We start from the raw sequence: 25,190 nt of genomic DNA on the forward strand, positions 1-25,190 counted from the left end.
CATCATGCCGATCTCACTGTTTTCCGCTGCTCTAGATAGAATCATAGAATCATAGACTCATAATGTTGGAAGGGGCCATACAGGCCATCTAGTCCAACCCCCTGCTCAACGCAGGATCAGCCCTAAGCATTCTAAAGCATCCAAGAAAAGTGTGTATCCAGATAGACGAGCGCTCTATCTCGATCTACCCCGCAAGGCTGTTGTGTGGATGGCACCCTCCCGGCCAAGCTGCTTGCCCTGCCACAACCCCTGTGAAAGGGTCGTTCAACCCCCAGGTTAAGAACCACTGCTCTAAGGCGTTTCAAAGCGCCTTACAGTCGCCTTCCCTTCCTCTCAGCACAACAGCCCCCTTGTGAAGGAGGTGGAGCTGACAGAGATCTGAGAGGACCGTAACTAGCCCAAGGTCACCCAGCTGGGTTCATGTGGAGGAGTGGGGAATCAAACCCGGCTCTCCAGATTAGAGGCCGCTGCTTTTAAACCACTACACTCTGCTGGCTCTGTTGACATGGTAGAAATCTGTCTAAACTCTAAACCAGGGGTAGTCAAACTGCGGCCCTCCAGATGTCCATGGACTACAATTCGCTGGCAGGGGCTCCTGGGAATTGTAGTCCATGGGCATCTGGAGGGCCGCAGTTTGACTACCCCTGCTCTAAACCACACTGCAGTAAGTTCACTAAAACAGCTTCCCATGCCAGAAGGCAGCAGGGTTCTCTTGTAGTAGCAAGTCTGCCTCCAGGTTTACATCTGAAGTGTGTTCCAGCATCTTCATATTGCTATCAACTTGTGGCTGAATTAGCAGTTATCAGAGGCCCCAATTGCTAGCAGAACCTTTTTTTAAAAAAAAATGTTGTCTGTGCCACTATTTCACTTATGGATTTTCCCCCAAATGTGATGTAGTAGCACACCCACAAAGTCCCCACCTTCTCCTGCCGGCAATCTATTCTAAATGGCTTCTACAAAGGATTTGTTTTAGCTACTTACATTTTAATCATTTTGATTTCTTCTGAGGCATTGTTCTCTTTGACTCCTGTTTCCTTAACTAAGACAGCCAGCAAGTCAACTTTTTGACAGCAATAAAAGCAAACATCCAATCATAACTATTTTATCATTGCACTTAAGCACTTCCTTGCAGAATTCATTGCTGGAGGAGACAAGGTTGCAAAGGCAGAGTATGGAGTTCTCCTAGTATTGCAACTTATTTTCAGACTACAGAGATCAATTTCCCTGAAAAAAATGGAAGCTTCAGAGGGTGGACTCCATGGCCTGTACCCCTCCCCACTGAGCTCACCATCTCCCATTTCCAAATACTACCTCCAAATCTCCAGGAATGTTCCATGTTTGGAGTAAGATTGCTACCTTCAGACTGGGAAATACCTGCAGATTTCGGGGTTGGAGCCTGAGTAGGGTAGAGTTTAGGGAATCATGCCATAGAGTTCAACGCGTAAATCAACCATTTTCTCCAGGTGAACTGGTCTCTGTCACGTGGAGATCAGTTATAATAGCAGGGGATTCCCAGCTACCACCTGGAAATCCTAGCTGGGAGTCGGCAACCCTAGAAGGAGACCAGCTGAAAAACCATGATGGGTCCCTGTGGTTACTAGACAGTATTCAGAAAAGTGAATAAGAATGTAATATTGCCTATAAAACAAAACTATAGAACTTCCTTCCTCTCCTCCTATCCATTTGTTCCAACAAAGAAATGAAATAGTATTCTTGACTCTTCTCCCCACCATCCCCATTGCCTGGGCCCATAATCTGAACTTCTAGCACCACTGCAAGCACCACGTCCTGCTCATAAGAGAGTCCTGCTTAAAAAAAAAACATATAATGACTTAAACCAGATTCAAGCGGGTAGCCATGTTGGTCTGAAGCAGCACAACAAAACAAAATTAGAGTCCAGTGGTGCCACTGGACTCTGATTTTGTTTTTTTTAATGACTTAAGCCAATTTCAGTGGGAGCATTTTTAAGCACTTAATGGAATTCATGTGATTTATTTTGAAATTTCAAATATTTGTAGATAAACACTGTTAGTATATTATGCCCAAAGTGACATGTAAAAATATGGCAAAGCCATAAAATAAAAACAATGAGATCAAAAAAGGGAACCTGTAACACTCAACCACAAATTTGCTACATGGAGGGAGACAATTTTTCCTCTACAGATGAGACAGAATGGCTTCCATTGTAGAAAGGTGGTCAGGAGAGGGGAAGTGAGCCTTTGTCCCAGTTGGGGTATTCCCCCACCCCAGTGTATCTCCCAGCATGATTCACTTCCTGATTGATTTCTCACCAAAACAACAATGGCTGAGGAGTGTGAACAAGAGATGCCTTTGGGTCCCTTTTATACTTGCCCATATGTACTTTACATTTTCCTCTTCCCACCCTGTTTTATAGGAGGTAGGTAGTACCACAAGCACTTCAGCTGAAAACACAGGAAAGGACATAGTATTGTGCAAAATTAGCCACCAGTGTCCTAAGGGAATTGAAATTTCTTAACAAACTACATATAGCTTATCAATGTTTCCACAGATTTAGAATTCTTTTAAAAATGCTTAACACTGACTGAATCGTGCTCACAGTTTAGAGTTAAGATTCATCACCGTGAATCCAGGTAGGAAACGGAGGGGGTGGGGGAGGACATGAAAGGCCTTAACTCTTGGTTTAATCCGAAGCACCATATCTTTAGCAGATGTTAAATAACACAGTTGCAGAGAATTTCGTGGACTTAAGTGGATTTACACTAGCTGATATCTGGTCTCAGGGACTTACTGGACATAATAGTTCAGAAAGCTTCAGCTCCAAAATGCATTTAAAAATTCCAATTGAAATATTTTAAAAAGGCTACATCATTTGTATGCTGCCCTTTATAATACACACCTACTTTTTACTATTATTATTTCTATTGCAAAATGACATTGCTGGAGCCATAATTGTAGGAGACGGCTTTGAAGTTCAGCAGTAATTTATCCAAAGGGTTGAACAGCAACTTTGGAAGAGAGGACAACATCTGGTAAATATGTTTGCCTCTTCATATGAAGCAAAATTAAAACCATCCCACTCCAAGGAAGGCTTATGCTTCCATTAGGACTGTTGCAAATGATTAGAAAATATTTGAGACTTTTTTCCCACTGCTGACCACAACATTCTACAGCTTATGCAATTCATGGTACCCCTTTTGATTCGACAATTCTTTTACGTATTTGTAGAGAGAAATCCTTGGAACGGACTGATCTTACTCGTAAGGACATTACAGTTTTTTTCCACTCAAACTTCAAACTTGGCCCAAGACATTTGATTTCTTGGGGAAAGCAATGGAAATGAAATACCTCCCTTCTAAATTTCTGATACATACCCAAAATTGTCATGGTATTTCCCCACAAACCAGAAATCCAAACTTAGAACCAAAACATAATGATTTCTAGAAATGTCTGAAAATAGGACACTAGTACATCTCTCCGACAAAATACAAGATATTGTCCTGAGCATTTATTTTTCTCTTTCACACACACCCTAAGGGTTATCAACCAATTACTGAATGTCTGCTTAATCAATCATTTGCCGTTGAATGGTTTACACCATCAATCATTAAATACCATATTACCAAAACCTAAGCACTAGTGATTGAAGTAAAAGATCAGTTCAATATTTTTTTTAAAAATTAAAATACTGGTAATTAGAGTTGCCAACCTCCAGTTGGTGGGTAAATATCTCCTGGGATTACAACTGATTTCAAGGAGATAGAGATCAATTCACCTGTAGAAAATGGCTACTTTGGATGGTAACCCTATGACATTAAACCCATTGAAGTCTCTGCCCCTCCAACCCCACCCTTCTCAGACTCCACCCCCAAAATGTCCAGATGTTTCCCAAGGCAGAGCTGGCAACCCTACAACTAACTCTAAACAGAAAGAAAAACCTATTTTTCAATGTTTTCTTCTGCAGTCTATATTACACTGACACATCTGGCCACTAAATAAATGAAAAATGAAACATCAAATAAATAACCTAACAGTGAAATCCTGTGCAGCATTTCTTCAGTTGAAGCACATTGAAATCAATGGATTTAGACAGGAGTAACTTTACATACGATGGCACAGCAGAGCAACCGGTTGAGTTCTTAATTTACGGCCCGACCAATAAATTTGCGGCCTGGCTCATCTATCAATTATAACTTTCATTTACTACCTCTTGATTAAAACTTGCAGCCCTGTTATGTACATGCATACAAGCACACCTTGGGATGATGCTGTTCTTTCTTTTATGAGATAAAGAAAAGATGATAAGCAGTTGATAGGAGCAGGACAACATTTCCTCTATGCCCACAAAAGGAACCAGCAAGTGACTGTGCTGATTTATTTTCATCATTCAGATGTAATGGCTCAAGAGGTTAATACTGACCAAGATTATGCTAAATGCCCATCAACCCACAGACCAGATCCAAGATTTCTTTTGAAGTCTCATAATTGAAAACTGCTCCACTTGCCCTGCTTCCTTTTTTGAAGGCTAGCCTTGCTTCCTTTCCCTTCTTTTCTAACTTTGCAAGTTTCCCTGCTACTTGCTGGCTTAGCTGCGTCATGAGCGTTCTCTCTTCAACATGAAAAACGTCTTTCAAGTACTCCCCTAATAGAGAGAAGAAGTTTTTTTAAAAAAGAAAATCCCTTTTATGATTAAAACACTCGTTTCAGCACAGGGCGCAAGATTTATGTCTGTCTGCTATATTTTTTAACAAGCACATAAAGAATGAACGTTAAGATAATCTCATTCACAAAATTAAACCTTTTTTTTTACATGTTATTTATGAAATTGTGTATTCAGAAATAAGTCAGGGATTTATTTCCCCCATTAAATAACCGGAGCCAGATAGGAGGCAAACAACAATTCGAAAGGGCAGTGGGGGTTTCCACAAAGAGTGCCCCTGTTTTCATGGATCCTATAACCTTTTTATTCAAACAAAATGCTGCAGGCAGCAAGTTTGGCCTATGGAGGTTTCACCCCCATTTTAAAAAAATAACATAAAAGCATGACTATTAAGTTCCCTGAAGCTTTTTATTTATTTATTTAGGTTTTCATTTTTGTGTAAGAAATGTGCTTAATGCTGCTTGGTATGCAAAACAGTAGCACATTAAACAATTTAGGTTAGATTGGGCAGTTATGGTAGACTTATTTATTGATTTAGATGCAGATATATACACCCCTGGGCGCTTCGGCATCCGAAGAGGCCATTCCCCCACCCGAAACAGCCAGTGCCGCAGCACAGGGGAGGGGGGGAGTTGAGGCGCTGGCATGTCATTCAGCACACACGCGCAGGCACAGAGCTCTGCACCGGCACATGTGTGCCAACCGGTATGCCAGCGCCCGCACCTCCCCTCCCCCTCCACACCGCGGCGCTGGCTGCTTCGGGTACCTCCCCTACCCCTCACCTCTATCCACAATGGGCTCTCCTCCAAAGGGTCTCCTCTCCTCCATTTTCATTTCCTCAGGAGTGCTGCAAAGCAGATTAAGCTGAGTTTGTGTGACTGTCCTAAGATCACCGAAGAGATTCCATGGCAGAACAGTGATTTGAACCTAGGGATGCCTGTCCCCAGGTGGATCTCCCAGTTTTACAGCTCATCTCTAGGCAACCATGATCAGTTCCCCTGGAGAAAATGACTGCTTTGGAAGGTGGACTCCATAGCATTATACTCCACTGAATATACTCCATAGCATACTCCCAGTCCCAAATTCTGTCCACTCCCAACGTCTCCAGATATTTCCCAAGCCAGAGCGGGCAATCTAATTTGAACCTGGGTCTCTCAGGTCCTAAGCCTCACATTCTACACCATACTGGTGATCTGTATAGTCTGTTGATACACTAGCATAGCATGGAAGCTGCTTAAATGCAACCCTATCCCTTCACGCTAATTATTTTATAACATTTTGAGTACTTCCTATGAGCTCTCCAGATACTGCTCTGGTGAAATGGGAGCTACTTCATGATTAAACCACATGAGACACCTGGATTGGCTATAAAGAAGTTGTGTGCTGGTTACGTCAGTGGTGCAGCTCCTTCCCATGTCAGAGCTGCCAAGGTTCAGGAAACAATAACAATAGCATGAAAGGAAACATCACCAGTCTTTCCTATACCTTAAGAATGATAGATGGAAGTAACTTGTAGTGGGGTGGCTAGAATGCTGAACTAGGACTGGAGAGATGCAGGTTTGAATCTCCACTCTGCCATGGAAGTTTGTGGAGGGACCTTGGGCCACTCACCCCCTCTCAGCCCAATCTACCTCACAGGGTTGTTGTGAGGGAAACCAGGGGACAGGAAACCACCTCCCTGAGATAGGCCAGGATAACAATGTGATATATTACGATGATTGAAATCCCTATCCAGGAATTAAGTTTACCAATTTTACTTAAATTACTGAGATTGGAGAAAGGGGGGGGGTCTATTTAAACATTACTAGTATTTGAGTCACACTGAGATCTATTTCAGGTCCAGAAAGTCAATGGGCTATGTCGGTTTCTTTCTTGAGCCTAAGAATAGAAGATAGGACACTTCAATACAGCAAACCTATCAATAGGAAATCTTTGCAACTGGATCTGCTGGGACAAATGCCAACTGAAAAGATTTTTTTAGCAGAAATGTGGTAACACCTAAAATACAGAGGGAGGAAAATATTTGATCAGCATGTCACAATCTAGTACATTCGTTCAGAGCAAAACACTGCAGATGGCTGGTGGGGGAGGGGGACAACAGCATTGATTAGGTCAGCCTTTAAAAAAAAATTACCATTGAGAAATACCTGAATAATTCTTCAGGCTTCAAGAAACCCAGAACTGGTTTCATGCAGAATATGGTTAGAAAGCATAGTTGGGTACAGAACAACCCATGGCCCCTCCCTTCCCACCCCCTCCAGGTCCATCATTGGCCATTGGGGGGGGGGGGAGATGAACATGGCCATATATAGTCAAATCACCCAATAAATGTTTAACAAATTTAAAAAAATATATTAAAAAATTAATTAACTCCCACCCATTTGGGCAACCCTTCCAAGACCATCAAGAAATACTAAGGTTTCATGAAACCCTGGTTGAGAAAGCCTGGGTTGAGTACTCAACTGTATGCATACTAATATACATAGAGGGGAAATGGTTGTCTCCATGTGTATGGTGGAAAATCTTGGAGCATCTTTATGCTTTAAGGTCTTTTGAAAAAAGTCCCCCTGAACAGCAGTACTGTTTATCCAGCAATACAAAGCAGGTCTGGTATAATCCTGATCACCTTGTGCCAGGCAGTGTTTTCACAGCAAACCTCTCCAGCTGGTTCAAACTGTGAATGCCAGGAATATCAGGACTTGGATCAAATTTCCTTAGACTGTGAGATGTTCTACAGAGATACCTGAAGTTGTGTGTGCTCAGGTCTCTGCAGTGCTCTCTTCAGGGACAAATGGGAATGGGGCTATGTAACACTGGCCCCTATGATTGACCCAGACTACAAAGCCCCTACACTGGCCAGCTAGACTCTATGATGGAGCTTGCAGTATACCAATTCCACACACACACACACACACACACACACACACACACACACACCCCTACCTGAGCTTGTTACAGAAAATAACCTTCCTGACTGCAATACAGTAAACATGTAAGTTATTTTGCCAACCAGAGGGATTGTGTCCTTTTAGATGACCAGCACTTAAGTGGGGGGGGGGAAGCGAGTACATTTGAAAATCTAAAACGTTCCCGTGATAGACGGCCAAATTTTGATGACCGTCTCCATCCCTGATGCAGAAGATTCTGCCCTGGCTATGTCCCTTTATCCTTCACATTCCATTCTGGATCTGCCCCATTTTCCTCCCGCTTCCTCTGTACTGACTCAGCCCTCTGAGTCTCTAATAACCTGAAGTTAGTTATTCTAAAAACAGGCTTGACAGCTGTGCTGAAAGTGGACAGGTAAGCTAGTCATTGTAGCCTGCTCTACAACGTCAATAGGCATTTAATTAATCCCACCAGATGACGTTCCTCATCTTTTTGCAATATCAATTCCTGTCTTAAAGATGTATAATTTTCTCTTTTCCTTTTTGTCACACATACTCAAGAATACACCCCAGGAAGATTTGGACATGAGGAATCCACAGGGTATGCTGCTTTTTCTATTAAAAGTAGTGGCCGCGAAGCTGTGACAATATCAATGTTTGTACGGACACGCAAGCCTTCCAGTTTGTTATTGGCTCTGGGGAACAATTCATCCGTGTATCTAAAGGTCTGGTTGGAAGACGGGAAGCTCGTCATGTCAGGCTCAAGTTCCAACAAACTCATAGGAACTCAGGCTGTGAATGATGGTCATTTCTATTTAATATCCTTAAAAACAGAGCCAAACAAGGCTGAACTATTCCAGTCATCTCAAAATCTGGGCTACATCTCTATGCCGGTCACAGAAATCCAAAGCAGAGAAACTCTGTATGTTGGAGGGTTACCAGACGAACGAGACACCAGTGCAAACGGTGGGTATTTCAAAGGTTGTGTCCAAGATTTAAGACTGAGCAACCAACCGCTGGAATTCTTTCCTGTCAGTACTTCATCGAATTCTGTCGTCAACAACAGAACACTGATCAACATAGCCCCGGGCTGCACTGGAGACAACCTCTGCAAGGTAAGGGAGCTGTTTCTCAAAGTGCCGTTTCCATGTTTGCAACACAGAATTCTCTTTTGAACTAGCAGCACTCCAAAACAGCATGTGACAGCAAGAATATCTTAACACCAGATCCGAAACAGGCAAGCGAGATCAGATTTTGCCAAGCAGCCACACAATTTGCGGGTACCGATACCAGAAAACATCTGGGGGGCTGGACACAGGGCCTTTAAACAGCAAGGTAATGATAACCAGGTAGCAAACCTGCTATTCATTAAGGGCAACTTGAACTTGCTGTAGTTTTCAAACCAAAATATTCTCATAATTACTGAGAAAGCAGACTTTCAAACTGGGGTGATCATATAGCATGCTATGGGCATCAGATCTGGAAACAAGGCCCATAAAAACGCTTAAGTATTGAAGAATGTCGCAGCACAATACAAACACAAGAGCAAACTCAGTGTGGATGGCAACTACATGAAGTCACCTGGCCCTTCCCATAGTTCTTATTTCACATTGTATAAAAATAATGGGTTTATCAACAATACCCTTCTTGAATTACATGAGGTGATTTATGGGGGTTTATGTACTGTGATTTACAATATAGGCTTCATTCAAAACACCTATTGTTTCAGTCCTATCTTGATTTTTTTAAAAATGTTTCTTCTTATAATGGCTGACTCTTTTTACTTGTGCTAGTTCTATTTTCACCAAGATCCTCTTGGTGAGGCATGAAGACAGGGTGCTGTTGAACAGACAGGGTTCTGTGCCGTAGTAAGGTCAAGTGCACATTGGCTAGTGATGGGGCAGATGCTCTCACCATCTACTGAAGGGCTTTCCCCCCCTGGTATTAAACTGCATGTCACGTTCAGCCCTCTCCAAATTGCCTCCTGTTGGAGCCCTGTGGCAGAGCCATTCCTCTGGCCGCCATCCAAGCTGGCTCTAATAACAAGAACGGCTCGGACACTATGGAACGGTTTCTAGAAGAAGCAAGGAGGTACTCATAAAACCTGGCCCACTCCCAGAAGGGTCCTTTTCAAGTGGAACTTTAGTAGAAACTAGTATATATAAATGGTGGATTATATTTGTGGAAAACATTAGGGTTAGCTGTTAATGTTTTGAGCTTTTGGAGATTAATTTTACAGGTTATTGCAAGTGTTGCCTGTCCATGCATTTACAAAAAAAGTGGCAAACAGCCGTATTGGCCCACACGAAATCCAGGACAAGAAACGAAATCTATGTGATAGCATTTATTAGGGGGAGCTAAAAAAAACATTTTCCAAACTTTTTTGTGTTTGTGTTTATCATTTTTTTGGCCCTCATCAAAGGTGTTACATGGATTTTGTTGTGATTATAGCCTTTGTGTTTACAGCAAGAGAAGGTGGGCTAAAAGAAGTGTGATGAATAAATACATGTTGCATACTGAGAAAGCATTGTTACTGTAAAAACACACATTGCACATAGGGTATTTTTCTAAAGTCAAAGTAGTTTTCTAACCTATTGGCATGCTATAAAATATGCCCCCTGCCAGTTCACCACAATTTTACCTGCAACATACATGCCACAGTTTACCACAAGAAAATGTATTTGTCCCACTACAGAAAAGGTATATTGCAGAATCAATAATTCCAACTGATAACATCCAACCACACACAGCCTAACAACTAAAAGGGACAGTTCTAAATATATCCTGTTTCCTCTCCTTTCCTATGTTAGAGCAGCGTAGCCATGGCCTATAATGCATGCACACTTTAAAGGATACCTGGAACATACCTAGGAGGAACAGACAAATTCTCTCTTGCACCACAGTCTCTTAACTTGTTTGCAACAGACGGTACTGTTGCTCATGGTTTACTACTATCTTTCTTGTTCAGCTCAACCCCTGCCAAAATGGCGGCATTTGCTATTCGATCTGGGATGACTTCACTTGCTCATGCCCACCAAATACAGCTGGGAAAGCTTGCGAAGAAGTGAAATGGTGTGAACTCAATCCATGCCCTGGAGAAGTCCAGTGTCAGCTGGTGTATCAAGGATTCGAATGCAAGTATTTCCACCACCACTCCGCCTCAATCATCCCTACTTCCTTTGGAACACAGTTTCCCCAAATGGGTCTAGTGATATAATTGTACTCACAACTCACATATTTGTTTGGTTCTAAAGCAAAACAAGGGGGACAGTTCTGTTTGTTTATTTATTACATTTCTTTATTGTGTCCTCACCTGCGTGGCCTCAGAACAGTTAACCTATTTTAGACTGAAGCATTAAAAATTATTCATTGTTCTAAAAAAAAGCTAAAGGCATTATAGCTATGGCCAAAAAACATGTATTGACAAATTTCCATGATGACACCAACTCACCTTAAAGTGATTAGGTTTGCAATTCTCAAAAATATTTTTAGTTTGGTGAGGTGTTAATGGGCCTTTTAAAAAGAGGCAACACGAGATTATATCCTGAGCTCCTGGTGTTGCCTCCTAACGTAAAAGGTAAATTTCTAAAAAAATCTCTTTACCCTGTGGAGTATGCATTCCTACTCTTGACTGATAGAAAGCATTATCTAGTAATTTAACATGTTTAAATGAAGGAAATAGAAGAATATTACTCAAGCAAGGCTAACACCAAGCTCCCATTCACTTCCATTAGATTTGGCTGATTATTATGCTGAATAAAAGCTGAATTGAGGTTGTAACCATCATGCTAATTTGGGGAAACTCAAACACCATATTCAGATTTTAACTCTAGGAGACAGTGGAATATTATGGGGAATAACAAGCCTAACAACTTGAGTTCAGTGCGATTAATAAAATCATCCAAGACTCAGAAAATAGCTGAGATGCCATTGAGATGCCAAAGGGGTCCAAGCCCACCCCTTTTCAAGCAATGAAAACTTCAAATACAGATGGCCTTGATTGCAATCAGTAGCCTACTCAGTAACAACAGAACTCTACACGCCTCTGGATAGTTGCCAACATTGCAGACTCCAAGTTCATTCCATTTTTCGTTTTCTTCCTACACAGCTATCCAGCCTCAGCAAGGTGAGACTTACCTTACATAGGACAGCCAGCACCTCATCTGAGGCAGGCAGGAGTAATTGCTGCTATCACAAGCCAGCAGCCTCTGCCTCATGCAAGGTGGATGGGAGCTTCTGCAAACTGGCAGCTGTTGCCTTTAGCAAGGTGGCAACCCTTAAACCCTGCATGAGGTGGGTGACCTGATGGTGGCTGCTTGCTTGCCTCTGCAGAGCACACTGAGTGGCTCTTCCTGAAGACAGAGGAAGTGGGTGGGAACCCAGCTGAGGCCAAGCAATCCCCAGAGCACATGGCTCAGAATTCCATGCAACCTCACCAGTGACCACTTGAAGCCACTAATGAACACACAGGCACAGCTCAGCTGTTTAAACAGCTTAACAACAGCCTCTCAGGTCTGACTTCACCAAATTACTTGCTGACTGGAATTCCAACAAGTGGTCTGTTTCTTTAGTTTACCAAGTGCATAATATTATAGCACTAGGGAAAACTGCAGAGCAAAATCCATAAAAGGAAAAAAAGTAGCCATTCTGCACTTTCCTCTCTTTATAGTTTCCAGTCATTCAGGAAGGACTTGCTTAGAAAGACAAACAGAAATTTACAGGGACTTCTGGAGACTTCACATTCTTCCTTTCCTCTTTCCCTTTTCTGAAGCCCCCATAACTCTTTTCCTGCTCCCTTCCTGCATTCCCACCCAATAGCCAACCTGTGTTTATCTGATCCTCTGTTTTTAGCTTCTCCCTCTTCCACACACAGCTTCTGCCTGCAACCAGTATGGGCCAGGTTGTAGTGCTGGCTGCAGGGCCAGGCCCATTTGCAAGATAGGGAACCCTCTAAGAAGCAGTGTGGGGCAATATGGATCTGGTCTGTGGTGCTTGGGGAGGCAGGCATCAACATTTCCCACCTGTTCTGTTTCTTCAGAAGACAAGAGAGCACTGGGAGGGGGGAAAGGCCCTGGAATGAGTCCCTTAACACAGGGGTAGTCAATCTGTGGTCCTCCAGATGTTCGTGGGCTACAACTTCCATGAATTGTTTGCTGGCAGGGGCTCATGGGAATTGTAGTCCATGAACATCTGGAGGACCACAGGTTGACTACCCCTGCCTTAACACACACACGTGAAGGGAGTACTTACCATACTCAGTGGCAGCTGCCACAAGACTTGCCCAGCTTGGAATTTGTTTCTTTTAAGCTTCAGTCCTATGTATGATTCAGCAGTCAATATGATATAGTAGTAGTAGTAGACAACATAGTAGTCACAATTTTAGTGCAGTGTCAAGACTGTCCAGTAATGCAGTAAGTATTATTTCTGCATCAGTCCCACAAAGAGTGGGAGCAACAGGACTGAAACCAGGTTTAGAGAAATCTGTTCAAAACCCCAATTCCTTTTCTACGTGAGAAAATAGAGGCAGTGGTTTACGCTGCTGTAGTTTCAAGCTTCCCAGTTTCAGGGACACATTAATCTGTATGCATATATGCCATAGAAGGTGCCTGGGAATGCTCCCATCTGCGCTGCCTGGTCAAGCAGAGCATCTCCAGGTCTATTAGACATTATCATTGCACCCCATAAAACCAGACCACGCCACAGGGCACTTGTTACACTTCTTGCCTATGGTGGAGAACATCTGTAGTAATGAGCCAACTACTTTATGGCATGTGTTGACCATCATTGCAGCTCTGGTCATTAGGAAGCCCTTGGGAAGCTTCTGAGAAAACTCTGGTTTCTCTAAGACACCCTCCCTCCCAATGCCAATGCACTGAGGCATTAAGAAGTTTACTTTCAGAAGTATACAGCATATTTCTTTATTTAAAATATTTGCATGTTGCCTTTCCACCCAATTTAAGTTTCTGAAGGCAGTGAATAATGAAAGCTGAACAGATGAAGTTGGCTTATACTGAGGTACAGCACTGGATCATCTAGGCCTGAGGTTCTCAACCTAGGGGACGGGATCCCTTTGGGGGTCGAACAACCCTTTCACAGGGGTCACGGAATGACGAGCAGCTCTTCTCTCCAAGGGGGTCCCAAAGTGGCCAACATTGCTCCTCTTCCATTTCATCCACACAACAGCCTTGTGGGGTAGATCAAGATAGAGCATTCATCTGTCTGGAGCAGCGGAAAAGAGCGAGATTGGCATGGTGGGACAAGAGGCAGAACTGAACTGAGAAACCCCGGAAAAAAAACAATTTATATATAATCATGAATCATAATCAATTTATATATAATCATGATTGTTCAACTGACGCCATTGGTCCATTTCAGTTTAATTTCTGTGAAAGAACACTTGCATAATTTAATGGTTGGGGGTCACCCCAACATGAGGAACTGTATTGAAGGGCATTAGGAAGGTTGAGAACCACTGATCTAGGCCTAATCTAACTGGCAGTGGTTCTCCAACCAAGACAGGACAAGGGCCTTTCTTACTTGAGTTCCTTTGTTTTAAACTTGGCTTGTCAAGTGCCCAACAACAGTTGCAAACAACATTCTGTTTATAAGACATGTGCTGTCCCACCAAATTATGTGCTTTGTCCTATCCCTATGTGTATATGAGGATTTCACTGTAAATCCTCTTTCAGGAATAGATAGGCTCAACTCAGACATAATAACCATGCTTTATTTTAACAGTGATTAGTTAGTAAAACCAAGATTTGGCTCTTATGGGATTGTTCAGGTCCAGATTTGCTTTGGCAAGTGCTGTTTCATCAGTTCCACTCTGGCTAGATGTGTCCATAGCCAGGGATTGCATGAAGGACCAAGCAAGGAGCAAGCCAGGAGGTCTAGTTTTGTGCATCATGCAAACCATATTTAAAACTAACCGTGGTTTAGAAGTCAACTTGAAGCCATGGTTGTGGGTCCTGGGTTGGTGGAGTGGGCTGCATTCAGATAATCAAACTATAGTTGGTTTAGCTTAAAAAAAGGGTTTTGCATTATGTTTAAACTGAGCCTTACTGCAGTAAATTCTGTTTTGAAATCAATGTGAAGCACAGCATGTGTTCCCAAGTCAAGTGCATGTACTCTTAATGTCTTTTGCCATCTCTGTCCAGGTGTCACCAATGCTGTTTTTAGTGGGAGAAGCACTGCATTATTCTATAGAGGCAACGGGAAGATCAGGAGAGACCTCACTAATATAGTCTTTGGCTTTCGCACTAGAGACACAGATGTGATCCTGCTTTATGCCGAGAAGGAGCCAGAGTTCCTCGCCATCAGCATCCAGAATACTAAGTTAGTGTTTCAGCTGCAAAGTGGTAACACTTTCTATACGCTGAACCTGACTAGCTCTCAGCCAGTGAGTGATGGGAAGTGGCACCAGGTGACCTTCTCGATGACAGAGCCTTTATCCCAGTCCTCAAGATGGCACGTTGATATAGATGATGAGCAAGACAGTGCGACGAGTACAGTTGCCACAGGGAGCCTCAACTTCCTGAGAGAAGAGACAGACATCTATCTGGCTGACAAAGCCTTCGACAGCTTAGATGGTCTAAGAGGGTGCATGAGCACCGTAGAAATCAGCGGCATTCATCTCTCGTACTTTGACAATGCTGAAGGCCACACTAAAAAACCACAAGAGGAACAATTCCTCAAGGTATCTGCTGGTTCTGTTGTCACAGGATGTCTAGAATTGGACTACTGCAGCTTGAATCCATGTACGCATGACGGGATATGTGAAGACTTTTATACTTACTATGGTTGCACGTGTGCCAAGGGGTGGACTGGAACTCACTGCGAAAGTAACATTGACGAATGTGCACCAAACCCTTGCGTGCATGGAAGCTGCCATGATGGAATTGACTCGTACAAGTGTACATGTGATCCTGGATACCAAGGGGTGAGATGCGAGGAAGACATAGATGACTGCCGTGGCCACCTATGCGCCAACGGGGCCACCTGTATAGATGGGGTGAATGGCTATTCCTGCCTGTGTGCAGGAAATTTCACCGGAAGGTTTTGCAGGTATGGCAATGAAGCACCATGGAGGAATTCACCCATCACCAACATCATTCTTTTTTGAGTTCTTTAATAATGCAGAGGTTTAACTACTCATCTACAGATTGGCGTAGTGGTTAAGAGTGGTGGCTTCTTATCTGGTGAGCCGGGTTTGATTCCCCACTCCACCACATGCAGGCAGCTGGGTGACCTTCGGCTAGTCACAGTCTTGATAGTGCTGTTATCACAGAGTAGTCCTGCCAGAGCTCTCTCAGCCTCCCCTACTTCACGGGGTTGTCGTGGGGAGAGGAAGGGAAGGCTATTGTAAGCTGCTTTGAGACTCCTTGGACCAGTGAAAAGCATGGTATTAAAACCAACTCCTTCTGCTTCTAATTGGTATCTACACTACTGAAAGTTTCACCGTAATGAAATCTGTTAACTTGGTGGGTATATATGCTACCCATCCTTGCTTATCCTTAACTACTTACGTACTTTATGCAGTTACAGGCAAAAAATGACACATCCCTGTGCCTGTCCTAAGGATAATCTTAAATTGAACGGTAAAAGAAATAACCATGAGAAGGGAGCATTTTCAACCCAAACAGGGAAGGAACAGGAGAGATGTAGATAATAAAGAATGAACGTGAACCGATCAATGTATATCCATTCATGCTTTGTTTTGACTGGGTATAAGTACTAATCAGTTCATTTTCTACAAGGCAGTAGCTGATACTCTCAGTAGGGTAATGTGTACCTGCCTCAACCAGCCAGCCAAACCACAAAAAGAGACTGGGTCCAGCTCATCATAAATAGCTGCAGCCCTCTAGCCTGTTGCTTTTAAGGACGTAAATTCCATGTTAAATACAAATACCTGTAACCTACTTTTTATTTTTGTAAATTTAAATAAAGGCTTGGGGGCGGGGAGTACTTTGAAGTGAGAAGCAGCTGAGACGGGAGAATAGGTCACTCCAAGCCTTCCTGGATCAACCACTTTCTTTGAATTCCACTCTCAGCTGTTTCTCCTCACAGGGTTCCTGACACACAAGAGGACCCCAGATGCTTTCAAAGCACTGAAAAGGCAATTTGGAATGGGGAAGGGGTTAGGCACATATCTACCTCTCCTCAAAAGAGGACTCTTGAAAAAGTCCTTTTTGGTTTCCTTTAATGACCACTCAGACATGCAGTGGTATTTCAAATCTGTAATGTACTAGCTGTTGCAAGACAGATCACTGCTGGACCCATGAGAACAGCTTCTAATCTGACAGCCTGGGTTTGATTCCCCACTCCTCCTCCACAAGCAGCCAGCAGGGTCACCTTGGGCTCTTCACTGCCCTAATAGTGCTGTTCTGACCGAGCAGTCCTGTCAGGGCTCTCTCAGCCACACCTACCTCACAGGGTCTCTGTTGTGGGGGAGGAAGGGAAGGTGGTTGTAAGCCGCTTTGCGACTCGTTTGGGCAGTGAAAAGTGGACTGAAATTCTTTCTAAAAATCAGACTGGATGGGCGTCTGCTCATGTCTGTCTTCAGGGAATCAGCAGCATGGGAAATGGTTTAATGTTTAGCGCACTGCACCACATTGGAGACTGGAGTAATGTACAAAAAGAAAAGACACAATTTTGAGCTCTCCATAATTTTTCCCTAGGCTGGATACTTAAAAATGGGGCAGGGGATATTTTTTCAGGCCATGGTGGTAAAGTCCCATTATTCAGTCATATCCAAACTCCCTAGCATCTTAGGTATGAAGTGGACGTTGTTGTTGGGATCAGACCGGATAGAGGGCGGTCTGCTACCAGAATAGGCATCATCCCATGTGCTCACGCTTGTGACTGTAACTGAGGCAAATCACAAGCAAATTCAAAACCTGTCTAAAGGTGAACCATAGATGCTAGCTAGAAATCAAGCTTTGCAGAAAAAAGAGAGGGGGGTGCTAAGCACATGTCAACTGTTGTTTCATTTCAGATACAGGAGACTACCTTATACAGTCTGTGGAAACGAGAAAGAGAACCTTACCTGCTACAACTACGGCAACTGTACTGAGCTCCAAGGACATTTAGAATGCATGTGCCTCCCAGGCTTTACGGGACCACGGTGAGATCCTTTGAGATATCAGATGCATGAGTCAGGGGCTGTGCAAACTGGTCACACAGTGGCCTCTGCAGCTCTAGTTGCTCATGACAGGATCTGCGTACTATAGTTTGTAATTTTCCTTTTGCCACAATTTTCAAAAGGGGTGGCCATCTTAGAAGCTACCTACCATAGTTAAAAAAAAAGCAAGAGAGAAAATACACAACAAAAAGTAGCAGAGTTCACATAGTTTTCCCCTTGAGATCCTAATTTTCTCTGTGCAAGGAGGTTTCTGTGTTGTATGGGAGTCCATTCAAACCCAAGCATCCTAGGAAGCCTGAACAACATGACTCCTATGCAAGTGTATGTCAGCATTGATTCAGAGAGTCACAGGATGCAGTGTGCGGACAGAGTTTCTTTGTTAGGTGGTTCCACTTCAGATCCATGACTGTATCCCTTGCACATTGCAGGTAACTCTTGAATCTGAAGTGAAGCCATCTTTTGCTTGTGCAGAAGTGGATACGAAACCACTGGGTACACTGAGCTTCATCAGAGCTCACCAGGGAGCATTTAGAATCAAGAATCATAGAGCTGGAAGGGGCCTCATGGGTCCTGTAGTCCAACCCCCTTCACTATGCAGGACACTCACAATCCTATCACTCATCCACTGTAACCTGCCACCCCCTTAAGCCTTTCGATAGGCTTACCCCATTTGATATGCATAATGACACAGCTGGAACCCCTTTCCTGCCTCAATTTCCGTTGCACCCCCACCATAATCCGCAATCCTAAAAACGCTTCCGATGACCTAGGTCTATAGCGGAAGTCTTTGCTACACTACCAGATGCCACATTGCAAATTTAAGGGACAGTTTTCATTCTAGAAAACTCTTAATTGCTCAGGTATAGAAGGGAAGTTCCATCTCCATTTTAACTGCTATTCATTATTATTAATCTTCATTTTCCATTAGTATATATGGAAATTAAATGAGTACCCAGAGGCCAGTGGTTGGAGACACACACCTCAGAAAAGCATGTACCTTTCTCCTGACATTTTGCCTTTAAAAAAAAGGCTGCCTCGGGAGGCTGCAAATCTGACTGAAGGAGAAGCAAGGGAGATGGGGAGGTTTACTGGCAGCCAATTTTCCTTCAGTTTAGGAATGAGAGACTGTCTCCCTCTCTGGTCCTTTCATGTTCTGAAATTTTAACTCTGCCCTTCATGCCGTTCTTCCTGCATTCTGGCTTAACAAGAAGAATTTCTAAAATTAGTAATCACTGTTTAGGGAGGCACTTTTGGACATAAATGCAAGACACCGAGCCCTCCTCGACAGGGGCTAGGATTTTATCGTGTGGAGTAGTAGCTACAGGACCAGGTTAGAAGCTGAGAGGCCAGAGTTTCAATCCCCCTTGAGCACTAAATTCAGTATGTGAATTTGGGCCACAAACTCTTTCTCAGCCTAATTTATGTAACAGGGTCATTGTGAGGATAATGTGAGGGCCTATGCTGCCTGGGCTCATTCAAGGAGAGGTTGGATGGTAATAGATTTAATGAGAAAATCACTTTTGCTATTTATTTTTTTAAATCTGAGTTCAACATTTAAAGTATTGGGAAACAACAGCACTATGCCTATGCCTGCTTTCTGAGCAATTCAGCCTTTTCATTTAACTCCAACTGGAAACACAGGGATTCCTTTTATTAAGAAAAACCTTCTCCATTTTGATCACCATCTCCCATTTTCTCCCCTTTCTCCTCCCTTCCTGGTTTTTTCCCTTGGAAACAAAACATTTTAAAAACCCCAAAATGACACCAGTGCTCTTAGTACAGGGGCAATGAAGGCCACTGTTTAATTTCACCTGTCCCAAATATTACACAGGAATCATTCAGAAGAAAGAGCCAAGTCTTACTATCTTTTCCATTCCTGTCTGTTCCAAATGTTGGTCTTCCTTTAACCCCACAGGTGTGAAGAGGACATTAACGAGTGCATGTCTGATCCATGCCTTAACGGAGGCCTCTGCCAGAACTTGTTCAACAAATTCCGCTGCATCTGTGACATACACCATGCTGGTGAACGCTGCGAGGTTGATGTAAGCGACATCTCCTTATTTGCCTCTCTCTTGCTGTGGCAAAACTTCTTTCAGCTTCTTTCCTACCTCATTCTGCATATGGATGACGGACCAGCTGTGGAGTGGAATGAGCCGGACGTTTAATAGCAGGCAGTGCAGCGCTAGCGGGTTAAAGCCATTGAAGCACAACATAAGTTGCCTTGACCAAACAGTGGTAATTAACATATATATGCCCTACCTTTTCCTTGTAGCTCAAGGTGGCTTACAAATAATTTTATTTTAAATAAAATGTACTATAAAACTCCAAATGACTCTCCTATTCTCAAATGGCTGCAGCCTACACGCCACTAAATGCTCTAGTCCAGTCGTGGAACCCTCGGTACCAGGCCGCAGCAGGGGGGAGGGAGGCGCAGGCGTGGGCGCGCCTCCCTCCCCCTCCCAGGGCACGGCGCTTAATGCTCCCAGGCCCTGGTGCAGTGAGTGCCGCGTTGCAGTGGGCGCCAGCGGGCACAAACACGCAGGTGTGGAGCTGCCGCCTCCCTCCCCCCCAGCCCCCGGGCCTCCTTGTCCCCCTCCCCCCGGTCCCCAGCCTGAAAAAGGTTGGGGACCACTGCTCTAGTGGTCTGTAGGGTGGGACAAGCTCTGGTCCAAAAGAAGCAGCAGCAGCCTAGGCTCTGGCCAATGCCAGGTGGGCTATATTTAGCAGGGCAACAATCTGAAGATTGTGAAACTAGGTTAGGATTCAGAAAAGCAATAGCAATCATAATTCAAAATACTTTTTTCTGGGGTGTCTTAATATATGAAAATATTTCCATTGTGTGTAATTGGATCTCCTCAATCTGACACTTTTTCTAGTGTACAAAAGCAATTTCATTGGGCTTCACTATCCTTCTAATATTGAGTAAAGAGGTAATCTTGGCATGGCAAGAGAAACTGCTGTGGCGTTCCTCTTTCCAATCAACTCTGTTTCATTCCACTGATGTTACATCGGAAGGTTTCTTATTGGTCTTTACATGAGTGACTAGGAGGGCTTCTTTCTAAACAAGAGGTACACCCAGATCATTAATTCATATAGAAACACAAAGGAGTGAGTCTTAGGACAGTGGGCAATTCTAACTCTTGTGTACTCCTAAAGTGAACCTTTTTGTTGTACAAATGATATGTACTCCAAATTGTAATTCAGGGCAAAAAATGTTTCACCTCCTAATAATTATTTTATTTATTTTATTTCAAATATTTACATGTCTACCTTTTCAACAACATAATGAGGGACATCTGTCTGCCCCCCCCCCTTTCATTATTCTACCCGTGACGGAATAATTTTTTATTGTTTCATTTGGCTTTCTTTTACTGACCCTCCTTCCTGTTTATGTTTATTTTTTATATATGTGTTCATGTGTGTGTTGTTTTTAAACTTAGTTTTTAATTGCTCACTGCCCTGAGAGCCCTCATTGCCTGTAAAGGCTGGATACAAATGTTCACAATAAAAATAAACATTTCAAGAAATAATTTTTTTAAAAAAATTATATGACAAATATTAATAACAACAGCTATAAAAAACACTATAACCAGTCTAGAAACATTTCATGTTCCCATTAGCAGATCTGCCCTAGCGCAGACAGCCCCAAAAGCTCTCTGAAGACCTCCACCCCCACTAGGAGGCTGTTCCAGAGACGTGGGATGGCAACACGGAAAAGGCTCCAGTCCAGCTGTTGCCAAACATGCCTTGGACTATTTATCAAATTTATAAATCACCCCCCCCCCCGTGAAAAGGCTTAGGGTAGTTTACAACATATTTAACTTCTGTTTAAAATACAATAAAATAACAAAAGCAGTAAATAATGTTTCATAATGCTTCATTTCCCCCGCTTCTTAGCCATGTGCTCATTGGTGGCATGTCCTAAAGAGGGAAGGAGAGAGGCTGCTATGATTATATTTACTTGTTCTGACCTCAATCATAAGCCTGATGGAATAGTGCCATTTTACAGGCCCTGCAGAACTTAAGTAGTTTCATCAGGGTCTGGATGTTGGCTGGCACCTAATTCTACCAGGTTGGAACCAAGTCTGAAAAGGCCAGGCATATTTCAGGGCAGGAACCACCAACCTGTTGACATTAGATCATAGCATTATTTTGGGGGCATACAGGGAAAGGCAGTCCCTCAGATATGCAGGTCCCAGACCCCATAAGGCCTTGAAGGTTAGAACCAAGACCTTAAACTTGATCCGGAATTCCATTGACAACCAATGCAGCAGCTGGAGGACAGGTCTAACAAAAGACCCTAGTGGAAAAAATGAAGCAGGAGATCCTTCAATTATGTGCTCCTACCAGCTCATTAAGAGCTTTAGAGGTAAGCACAATCAATTTGAACTGGACCCAGAAACTAATCAGCAGGAAGGAATCTCAGAACAAGAATGACACAGGCCTGCTGGCTGGCTCCAGATGCTATCTAATTCTGTTTCTAGAGCAAGAGGAAAAAAGAGAAAAAGGGTGAAGTTGGAGAAACATACCTTGCATGTGCACATTATTAAAGCATTCAAAAAGTAGTCCTTACAATATTGCGTATATATGGCTTTTGTGGCTGTAGACACATGTATTTCAGTATCAGACTGGAGAGAAAAAAACCTTGACACCAATATATATGATCACATGGAAGCTGATGTTTTTCAGAGTACATTTTTATACTGGAAAGATGGGGAGGAGGGTCCAAAAGAACCCAATGGTTTTGGCAAATTGCACTTGCATACTTTTAGACATTAGTGGACTGTCATGCAGAATAAAATTCCAAAACAATAAAATAATGGAAGATATCTGCCCAGTCATACATTGAAGATGAAATCATCTGATCTCATAGAGTAAATGGAATCCTATGGAAGTAGATGGTCTTTCAGATGGAAACAAATTCTTGGGAGAGAACTATGAAGGATCATAGTCCAGAGCTAGGTAGTGGAACTGTAGCTCTCTAGATGTCCATGGACTACATGCTAGCTCATGGTAATTGTAGTCCATGGACAGCTGGAGAGCTACAGTTCGTCCATTCCTTGTCCAGGTTTAGGATTCTAAGGCTGAAGAGATTGAAGGATCAAACAGCTCAACCATGGATCATACCTACATAGTTAAGAGATTTCTCTTACCCCCATCTGTCATGGGTTGATAATACTGGACTATCTTATTTTAAAGCAGTGGTCCCCAACCTGCGGGCCGCGTGCCGGGAAGGCCATGGCGCCGGGCCGCGGCTCCCTCTCCCCGCCCCCCCACTAAAAAACTTCCCAGGCCGCAAGCTTGCAGCCCGGGAAGCTTCTTACTGCGGGAGGGCGGGGAGAGGGAATCAGGGCCAGGCCGCGTGGCTGTGCAGGCGCGGGCCGATGCGCGGGCGTGGCCCGTGCGGGTGCGGCCCGATGCGCGGGCGTGGCCCGCGGGGGTGCAGCCCGCGGGGGTGCGGCCCGATGAGCGGGCGCAGTCCGCGTGGGCGCGGCCCGATGCCCTGCCGGTCCCCAGCCTCAGAAAGGTAGGGGACCACTGTTTTAAAGAATCATAGTAAGCACTAGTGACATAACATAAATATATAGCATTATAAATTGGCCCTTTAGAAAACAACATGGATGAGAGTCATATGTCTCAAAGGCATCTATGCAAATCAGATACATTTCACGTTGGTATAATGAACCATGAAATTAGGAAGAGATGTATAACTCTCAAACGTATTTCCTTACATGCTCCATTGCTATTGCATGTGATGAAAAAAAGATTATCAAAAACAGCACCTCATGGTTGAGAGAAACTGTGTGTGTATATGTATATACATATATACATATGTGTGTGTGTGTTATCTGTAACAGGATCACTAATGGCTGTAGAAGAGCATCAATACAGGGTTTCTTTTCTACTTTTCTCTATGATTGTGAAGAATGTCTTCTCTTTGCCATCAAGACCACATTCTCTTCTCATGTACATGCATATTGTTCTCTTAAACTTCTTTGTGTTTATAGCTTTCCTGCCATACATGCAATAAACTTTCTGCCTTTGTCTCATCTATCTCTTCAATTTTTGTGTTCCTCCTAATGCATACATTCTCATTTGTTTTAAGCGTGCCATGATTCAAAAATGTTTACACTTCAGAAAATTCTTACCTAGAAATCTGAAGCTCAGACTTTCTGCATGGCATTACACCCAACCCCTGAGGTATGTGATTATTTAAACATCTCTCGAGACTGGTGTCTTCCAGGAAAGAGAGCTCTCCCTCAGGATAGAAACCCTTCATTTCTAATTCCAGAATACATTTAGTGCCTACTATTTTGATTTCACCAAATGTCATCAGAAACAAAAATCACTTGGGATTTCTCTGCTTAAATTTTAATCTCTCTCCCTCTCTTTTTCCCAATTTTCCTAATGCTAGAAGGAGAATGCATAAGCAAGACATGCCCCTTAGTCAATGGCTTTTCTGAGTCATCAGCAATCCTAACCCTGCAAAAATGACAGGCTTAACTTGTGCCCAAGGAGTAAACAATGCATTCACCCCAAACCACAACCAAGTGATGTTCATATTACATTGAATTCGATAAGTTGTACACCGAACTACTTCCCAGAGCGCCTCCCCCCCCCCACTACCTTGGAGCCTCATGTAACCCCTTCCCAAAGCTTTTCTTGAGCATTAAAGGTCCACTGGACACAGAGCCGAATGCAGTGCAGAAGACTGCAGCAGGAAGGATGGATCCAAGCATACACATATGAACAAACACAGATGCACAAGCTCCAGCTCAGGGCAGTGAAAATCTCATGCAAGAGAGCAGACCATTTCTTTAACTTAGACCTTGATGCAAAAAAAGCAAAAGTTGGTTGACCCAATCTTAACATAAACACACTTCATTATCTCTAAACCCTCTGAGTAATTCTCAAGAAGCAGCAGGCAGAAACAGGCCCTCTCTCTTTCGAGGATCTAACATACAATCTCATAAGATACTTTTCCACTAGGTGCCCAATCAATAAGAAGGCTGTAATCACTGGCAGTCCAAGCAAAGGCTGGATACACGCTTTTCTTGGATGCTTTAGGTTGCTTAGGGCTGATCCTGCGTTGAGCAGGGGGTTGGACTAGATGGCCTGTATGGCCCCTTCCAACTCCATGATTCTATGATTCTATTTCTTTAAATGTCACTCCACCAAAATGTACATATGGATCTGCATTGTTCTTCAGAATGAATTTCCAGCACTCATAAGCAGAGGACAACTATATATATATATCACAGCTCCTGCATTAAGCTGGTATGACTTAGGCTGGGTGCCTGTATTCAGGCAGTGCTATTTAAGAACTAGTGTGGTGAGTAGAATACAGAACTATGAGCTAAGAATTTGTAACTCAGCTCTCATTTCTGCCACAGCCTAGGCGTGAACTGCCTTAAAGCATTCAGGCAAAAAGCCCAGTTGATTCAAATCAAATTACATTGATACTTCTGAAATAAAACTGCATACTAATTAAAGTCTACTGCCATAAACAAAGGGCTTTTTTGCA

General features: G+C 43.2%; 1 protein-coding gene across 3 annotated transcripts in view; it reads left to right on the plus strand.

Annotated features, from left to right (window-relative positions):
• CRB1 (crumbs cell polarity complex component 1) overlaps positions 1–25,190 on the plus strand; it is a 126,247-nt gene that overhangs the window by 85,193 nt on the left and 15,864 nt on the right. For all 3 annotated transcript variants that reach the window (XM_077332727.1, XM_077332728.1, XM_077332729.1), the window contains 5 exons: positions 8,086–8,639; positions 10,493–10,658; positions 14,682–15,588; positions 17,519–17,647; positions 19,581–19,707. In XM_077332727.1, coding sequence (XP_077188842.1) covers positions 8,086–8,639; positions 10,493–10,658; positions 14,682–15,588; positions 17,519–17,647; positions 19,581–19,707 — 1,883 coding nt within the window. The remainder of the gene's footprint in view (positions 1–8,085; positions 8,640–10,492; positions 10,659–14,681; positions 15,589–17,518; positions 17,648–19,580; positions 19,708–25,190) is intronic.

Source organism: Paroedura picta, chromosome 4 (genome assembly GCF_049243985.1).
Source record: "Paroedura picta isolate Pp20150507F chromosome 4, Ppicta_v3.0, whole genome shotgun sequence".
Lineage (NCBI taxonomy): Eukaryota > Metazoa > Chordata > Lepidosauria > Squamata > Gekkonidae > Paroedura > Paroedura picta.